An 8,339-nucleotide genomic window follows, 5' to 3' on the forward strand; every position below is an offset into this window, starting at 1 on the left:
AAGAGTTGACTTTCTCACAATGAGGGCTTATAGCCAGAAATACAAAGTCCCATAGTTCCTCTGGATTTTGTTGGTCTCAATCTTTGTGTCCTAACTCTCTCTCTCTGGTTCTTCACCTTATCCAGGCAAAACATGCACACACCTTACGCAGAACCCAAGCAATTTTATCTGCACTATCATGAAAATCAGTCACAACGGGACCTCTTCTTGTGGACTAGAGTATATGTTATTTCTCTATGCAAACACTGTTGGACAATTATGCAAACAGTGGTGTCTGACATCAATTCATCCACTGCCACTCAACAGGCCTTCAAATGGATTTATACCCCCAGATTTATTGAGATTATTTTAGGTTTCCCACTAGTGTCACTCCAGTTACTGAACTACTTTCACTGCCACCAATCCTCATATGACAAGGAAGCTATTTTACATTGCATATCTGTGCCGCATCACTGTACATTTGCATTTGCAAACTGGGGATCTTCCTGGAGTTCTTTATAATTCCCTTTTCTTTTTACTAATCATATAATTCTCCTCAATCAGCAAATACAGTAACCTCCTTGATCAATCTAATGCCAGATTACTCATGAACAAGTCCCAGCACAGATTAGTGGAGTTCTTACAATCCTTCACTATAAAAACTTCCTAATTTGCTCCCTGTTCTTCAGCCAAGTACTGATTCATATGAAGAGCTGTGCTGGTTCAATACCTTTTGAAAATTCACATATACAATGTCTACTAGACCACTGGAATCTCTATTAATGCTATCAGAATTCTGTATATGAGCAAGATAGAACTTGATTGCGGAAGAGCCATAATTCTTCAGCAAGACAGGCCCATTTATATAAATAATCTGAGCTTCAATAATACTTTCCATCAATTTATCTGGAGCAAAAATTTATATTAACCAACATAAATTCTCTCCATCCCACCGTGAAAATCGGCATTACATTGGTGGTTTTATAGGGACAAGTTATAAATTTACTAGCTGATAAGTACCAGCTGGTAAGATAGCTTTTAATAACACATTTTATAAATTTTTGTTAGATCAGTAATTTCACATTTCAATTACAGATTACTCAATAAATATAATTCAAATTTAATAATCTATTTGTTTTTAAATTTTTACTAAGACTTAATCAACTTCTTGTTTGGTTTTAGTCTCATACTTTTAGAAAGAAGTCCAAGGCCCAAAAAAAAAAAAAACTCCAGCCAAACATGTTGAAGACCACATGCTAGCAGGGGTGAACGTACAGTCCAAGTATAGGAAGCCCCCTACAGGCATGTAGGTCTAAATTTCCTGCCCAGATTCAAAATATACACATGCCATTTCTTTACTAATTTTTATATGTACATAAAGAAAGCTGACCGCTGAAGAATTGATGTTTTTGAATTGTGGTGCTGGAGGAGACTCTTTAGAGTCCCCTGGACTGCAAGAACAAACCTATCCATTTTGAAGGAAATCAACCCTGAGTGCTCACTGGAAGGACAGATTCTGAAGCTGCTCCAATACTTTGGCCATCTCATGAGAAGGGAAGACTCCCTGGAAAAGACCCTGCTGTAGGGAAAGTGTGAAGGCAAGAGGAGAAGGGGACGACAGAGGACGAGGTGGTTGGACAGTGTCATTGAAGTGACCAACATGAATTTAACCCAACTCCGGGAGGCAGTGGAAGACAGGAGGGCCTGGTGTGCTCTGGTCCATTGGGTCACGAAGAGTCGGACACGACTAAATAACAATAATAAAGCAAATACAGAATGAAGTCATGTCCAGATAGGCACAAACCACAGTTCAGGCTGGTTTGGTGCAGCATCTGCACAAGTGGGTACCATGCGCTTCCCTCCCTCAGGCAATTGCCTACTCACTGGCAGCAGGACACTTCCATCCCCACCTTCTGCAGGCAATCATCCGCTCCCTGGCAGCAATGTGCTTTCCTCCTCTGATGGCTGCCTACTGAGATGAGGAAGCAACGCAGGGAAGCCCACAGCGCTGCCTCTGAGTGAGTGATCATCTGAGGAGAGTCCCACAAATGGGTCCAAGTTGCGAGTCCCAAGCATTGGGGGGGGGGAACAACTTGAGACTTGGACTCAAGGTTTGGGCCTCAGCACTTGGTACCAAAGACTCAGGCTTGGATTTGGGATTCAGGCCTGAAGACTTGGACACAAAGACTTGCCAACATCCCTAGCCTGGAGGAGGCAGGGAAAGGAAGCATGAGGTGCCCGTGGAACACCTGTGCGAGTGCTGAGCCAAACCAGGCCGAACAGTGGTCTGTGCCTGTCTTTAGCACACTTTTCTTTCCTGTTCCAGAATTCCTGGGCAAAACATTAAGAGTTAAGAGAAATTCCTCCTTTTTAAGATCACAAATATAATTACTGTAGTTAGAAATTAGTTTCACTGAAGTCAGCGAGACTTACTGTCAAGGTAAGTATGCTTAGAATCTAGATCTACCTAGCAATTCATTTAAAACATCAAGATGCATATTCTGTATTTCCTTTGTGGATACACACTCCTGTAAGAGTTCATTTAATATGGCTGTTGTTACCGTGAACCTGCATAGAATCCAGCAGTTAGTATTTTCAGTCCAGAAGGCGAAATAAATCACTCAGACATGTTCAGCTTCCTCCAGCACGACACGTGTATTTACAGCATATATACAAGTGTAGAAAGTGACAGCATGACATCATCAATGAAGGTGGATCATCAATGAAGGTGGAGGGTACATATTCTCTATACAGTGCATACACACACACACACACACACACACACACACACACACACACACACACACACACACACACACACACACACACACACACACACACACACACACACACACACACACACACACACACACACACACAGGCACTGGTTCTTAACCTTGGTTTACTCACGAGTTTTGGACTGCAACTCCCAGAAGCCTTCACCACCAACTGTGCTGGCTGGGGTTTCTTTCTTTCTTTCTTTCTTTCTTTCTTTCTTTCTTTCTTTCTTTCTTTCTTTCTTTCTATCTATCTATCTATCTATCTATCTATCTATTTATTTATTTATATCCCGCCCATCTGGTATAATTATACCACTCTGAGCGGCACCATTCTGGGAGTTGCAGTTCAAAAACATTCGAGTAACAAAGGTTAAGAACCAGTGATCCAAGGCACCACCTCTCCAGAGTCACTGTGACTCAGCAAATCACACACCTGTACAACATGGTAGCTCATTATTACTTCTGCTCTTTTCTGTTCAGGCCTGTAAATTTTCAATACTCTGACAGCTCTTCCATGCAGAGAAAAACAAGATACAGTAAATAGAAACTGAAGTTTTTAATTAAAAAGTCAGCATAATTCAGAAACAGAATGCATAAAATATCCAACATACATACATGAACAACAGAAAATGTATCAATATTTTAAAATTAAAATAGTGTCAAAATCCACCAGGCATTGTCATTGTAATTTTAAAAAATCTAATCTGAAGCAGCAGGAGTGAAGAATCTGTGGCCCTCCAGATGTTTGGTAATGGAACCCTATCAGTCCAGGCAGTGCAGCTAATGGAAATACATTCCAGCAACACATGGAAGGCTGTAGTGATTGGGAAACAAAAAGGCTAATGGTTAGGTGATCACCAAACAAAGAAAGCAATTAACTTTAGAGAGAAGTTAATGAGGAGTCAACAGGAAGATGTCCAGCAGAGCCCCAGGGCGACACCCTGAGAACTCCCTTTTATTAACCTTAACAAGTTTACAGATTGTTGACAGAATTAAGATAGGGCACCAGTTACCTAATGGCCACTTAGGATTGGCGGAAGAAAGCCTCTGAAGTTATGCTCTGACTCTAAGGAAAAAAGGCAGAATGAGCAGTTGCCACTCCCTCGTCAGAAGCAGCTGTCACTGTGCCAGGAGAGTTTGCTCTGCACCGAAAAACAGATGACAGCTTTAACAACCTTGATGAGAGTGCTTCCACAGAAGGCCACATGTTCACCAACCCCTACTTTAAAGCAATCAATTTAACATAATTCTTGTACCGATTACAATTACAAAAGTTTGTATTTGCACACAAATTGAGCAACATTATCCAAAATTACAAGGGTGTAGTTTACACATCTTTCACTTAGCACTACAGCACTGTCAGTCATTTTCTCCCAGTAAAACACAGCATGATCGGCCATCTCTGCTGTGTCTGCCAGATACCCTGAACTAAATGTAGAAACAATAACTTCCCAGTCCTGGAGACGATTAGCTACAAAATCCAGAGAGTATATTTGCATCATACCAAGGATAAGCAGGCAAAGTAAAGTAATCACAATAAATTTTGGTGAAAAGAACACAGAAACTACATGATTAAAAGTTCCTTTTTCTTGAGGTAAAGAAAGTTTATCCACATCTGCTAACTTAAAATTTTCCCACTGGCTAGTATCAAAGCCTTTAATTGTTGAGTTGATGTCTATTGTAAGACAAGGTAATCTAGTTTCCTTGATCACTTTGATTTTCTCTCGAAATTCTTGCATCTGTTGCAAAAATACAATGGGTTCAGATACATCCTTAAAAGCTTCTGCAATATTAAAAGCTGTTCGTTGCTCTCGTATGATAGTGTTCAGTTTATTGATTTCTGGGTCGTATGCTTGCATAACTGCAAGCTTCATTGTCTCAAAATCTGAAAGTATCTCGTTTCTTTTTTGTTCCAATGTATGTTGCAATTTTTCAAAAAAATCTTTTACTTTGTCATAGTCCTTTGTCAGCATTTGAAGGGCTTTCCGCTTGCTGTTTTCCAGTGTATCTAGTCGAGAAAGTGCATCTCCACAACGCCATGTTTCAAAGCCCCGGAACAAGGTCTCAAAAGCAAGTTTTTCCTGAAAGTAAGCATCTTCAATGGAACAGAACACATGCTTTACATGATCTCCACGAGTTGCACAAATACCACATATCAACTGAGTGTCTGTCTGGCAAAAAATATTGAGAGGCTGACCGCCATGCACTTTACACGTAGGCATTTTTGTGGTTACCTTAATCTTATTATACTTTTCCACAATACCTTTTAGGGAATAGTTTACCTGGAGGTTGCTAACACCTGTAACAGTAGTTTCTTTCCGACATGTAGGGCATTTGAAAAGACACTGTCTCCAAATTGTGTTCCGGGCATTTCCCTCCAAGATTCCTTCCAAACATTTCTTACAGAAATTATGTGAACAAGGTAGTGCTCGTGGATCATCAAATAAACTGCAGCAGATGGGGCATGTAAGATCTTCTTCAAGAAGCTCCATTGTGGCCTATAATAAATGGAGACAATATTACAGTCATAACCACAGAATAAAAAACTGATACATCTTGCCTTCAGTTCTACAAAAGTCACTATGTCTTCAGTTTTTTCACTAAAGGATGTGTCACTCTATATGTTCTGTTTTCTTATAATCTTGCTGGTCTGTGACCATAATAAAGAATGATGATGATAAAGGAGAGAATTTGTAGAAACTATATTTCAAGAAACCTGGATAATTACATTTGTAGATTTAAGGATCACCATCTCCACAGTCCAAACGTACAGTGATGCCTCACAAGATGAACTTAATTCGTTCGGCGAGTCATGTCGTCTTGCAAAATTTTCATCTTGCAAGGTGCAGTTTCCCATAGGAATGCATTGAAATTTAATGATGCTTTCATCTTGCGAGTTTTTCGTTGCACAAGGCATTCGTCTTGCGAGGCACCACTGTATTCAGCTTGTGAAGTTGTGTGTGTGTACATACTGTTTCCCCCAAAATAAGACCTAACCGGAAAATAAAACCTAGTATGATTTTTCAGGATGTTTGTAATATAAGCCCTACCCCAAAAATAAGCCCTAGTTAAGTGAAACCCCATCTTCCAGCATTGTACAGCAACCAGAAGATGACATGGCTGTATTTGAATATAGATTGTTGTCCATGAAAAAAATAAAACATCCCCTGAAAATAAGCCCTACTGCATTTTGGAGCAAAAATTAATATAAGACCCTGTCTTATTTTCCGGGAAACATGGTATATACTGTATGCATGTGACACATGCACACACACTTCAAAATGTTTAAGACATTTGAGTCTGTGCTGACTTCAGATGTTCCAATGAAACTTCACATGGGCACCACCCATTTGTGAAATACTAGTTATTTGACATATACTACTTCAGATAGCAACTGACCTCATCTCTTTTCACCCCCACTTCCTGTGCAGTGCTTCCTGATAGCTGTAGTTCTTTGGGAAGCGTCCTCCAAAGAGCCTAATGAGCAGTGGCACTACAACTCCCAGCATCTGCTGCATCTGGTCGATATTGCCCTTCCCACCATCACTGGATCAGGAGACCAGGCCCTTTTGGTCTGGAGGATGCAGGAAGTTGTTGTCTCCCAGGAAACACTAGAACAGGTTTCTGTTGTTGTTTATTGAAAGCAAGAAACACATGCCTCTGTAGCCTCCAAGGTAGTTCCTGTTCCAGGAGAGTGCCGGCAGGAACTCCTAGAATTCTGCCTGGAAATTCTTGGGGAGTTGCAGTCCAAAAATATGAAATGACACACTCTCACTTTTTCCAGTTTATTTTTTATAAGGGAAAAAAAAGGCTATCGCTGGGGGGGGGGGAGGAGAAGACATGGAATCTATCCCAAGCCAATGATTCCCCATCCTTGTCATAAACCATGTTTAAGAAATACACCAACACACTACAATTTTCATGTAATGAAAGGTGATTTATTGCTCTTTGGAAAGTACAACCCTTACTGCTATAGTTTTAAGTAGAGATGGTGGTATTCGTATTCCTGGACTTAACGAGGGTCTGGCCTGGGGCCGGACCGTCAACTCATTCATCCCACTGCGATGCCAGTCCTGCTCATCCTTCCAATTGTGCCAGGAGTGCCGCTCTCTTTCCACTCGGCTGGCCGCTCGGCAACCGTGCAGAGAGACTCGTCCTCCCTTCCCATGCCTGGAGTGGCCAGCCAAGCGAGCGAAAGAGATCGGTGCTCCACACGTGACTGGAAGGAAGAGCAGAGCCACCGCTGCACTGGGATGCATGAGTGGACGTGCCGGCCCCAGACTGGCCCCTTGTTAAGTCCCGCTGCACGGGGATATTTGTACATGAATACAAATACCCCCATCTCTAGTTTTAAGAAGAAAAAGAAGTGGGTTTCTGAAAGCAACCAACATTTCATCTTCTTGCTTCTCCAGTACTAGAAAAAAAATATCAGCTGAATACATTAGGCCCTACATTCAGTTTTACAATTTGTACTGCAACTGCCTTGGGAAAGCCTCTTACCTCTCTTAACGGAAATCGGGGGGGGGGGAGGGGGAACCACTAGACAATTTCTTGGTGGACCAGATTCTTTGGCACTTGTGACACCCTGAAGATAACCGGCCGCCTCTTGAGGAGGTAGCAGCCCTGAACGCGACCAGCATCGACTGCCAAGAGGCATCGGGAGGCAACCTGAAATAACCAAAGAACGTCCTCCCCTCAACCCCCCACCCCCGTCACCCCCATTCCAAAGAGACGGGGCTCCCGTCTCTGCTCCTACTTCGGCCGTTCAGGACAAGAGAGACGCATCGCTGGGACGCCTCGGTCCAACCGGACGACGTCTTTTACCACCCCCGGCGCTCAGCCGGAAAAGAGGAGGGGGCGCAACAGGGGCCGAGAGAGGAGCCCCGCTGACGGAAAGGCAGCCCTCTCGCTGAGACAAAGTAGGAAGGGAGGGCGGCTCTGCTAGACTGACGGAGGGAGAACCAGCCAAGTCCGCTCGCCGCCCCCGAGCGGTGCCACAGGCCGGGGGCCTCCCATCCGGACTGCCGCGGCTCCGGTGCCCGCCTCTGAAGGGGAGGCCCAGACCTTCTACCTCGAGTCCTACTCACCGATGTACACAGTCCGGAAGCCTGCAGTCCTAACCCAGCCGCCTGGGGCAGACTGGGGGGGGGGGGGCGCCCACGTTCCCTACAGGGGATCCCGGGCCTCGGAGGGAGCAAGAGGGAAGGCCGCCGCCATTCGGCTTCCCTTCCCGCACGGGGCGGGGCCTGCGAGGAGGGGCGCGGACGCTCCCGCCCTGCCTATGACGGCGGCTGGTGGCGACAAAGCTCCCGGCGCCCCGGAAGAGCGTCCGCTGACGGGGACCTCCATGTCGCGCGAGAATTCCCTTGCCTTCCCTCGCCGGGAACTCAGAAACTGGCCCACAATCTGGGATAGGTTTTTAGGGCACGAAGGAAGGCTGGTGGGGTAGCTCGCCTGCCCGCTGCCGGCACTACCTTTCACGGACCGGATTCTGGCCCCCGGTGGTTGGAGGGCAGGGACTCAGTCCATAGAGTCCGTCTGCTGCGGCTGAAGCAGTGTCGTGGAACAAACTTATACTGT

The 8,339-nt window shown here is 44.3% G+C and overlaps 1 protein-coding gene across 3 annotated transcripts; it reads right to left on the minus strand.

The window, feature by feature from the left end:
• Window positions 1-3,300: 3,300 nt before the first annotated feature.
• TRIM13 (tripartite motif containing 13) lies at window positions 3,301-8,028 on the minus strand. Of its 3 annotated transcripts, XR_002300823.3 has the most exons (3): window positions 7,847-7,985; window positions 3,773-5,257; window positions 3,301-3,573 (listed from the first exon to the last, which is right to left on the minus strand). XR_002300823.3 is itself a non-coding variant. In XM_072992146.2 (2 exons), the coding sequence occupies exon 2, from the start codon at window positions 5,249-5,251 to the stop codon at window positions 4,025-4,027; it is 1,227 nt and encodes a 408-aa protein (XP_072848247.2). In that variant the 5' UTR covers window positions 5,252-5,257; window positions 7,847-8,028; the 3' UTR covers window positions 3,301-4,024. The 3 variants fall into 3 exon arrangements, 2 of the variants coding, with proteins under 2 accessions (XP_072848247.2, XP_020652401.3); XM_072992146.2 differs by having other exon boundaries at window positions 3,301-5,257; window positions 7,847-8,028; XM_020796742.3 differs by lacking the exon at window positions 7,847-7,985 and adding an exon at window positions 6,159-6,631 and having other exon boundaries at window positions 3,301-5,257.
• Window positions 8,029-8,339: the final 311 nt, after the last annotated feature.

This window comes from Pogona vitticeps, chromosome 1, assembly GCF_051106095.1.
Source record: "Pogona vitticeps strain Pit_001003342236 chromosome 1, PviZW2.1, whole genome shotgun sequence".
Lineage (NCBI taxonomy): Eukaryota > Metazoa > Chordata > Lepidosauria > Squamata > Agamidae > Pogona > Pogona vitticeps.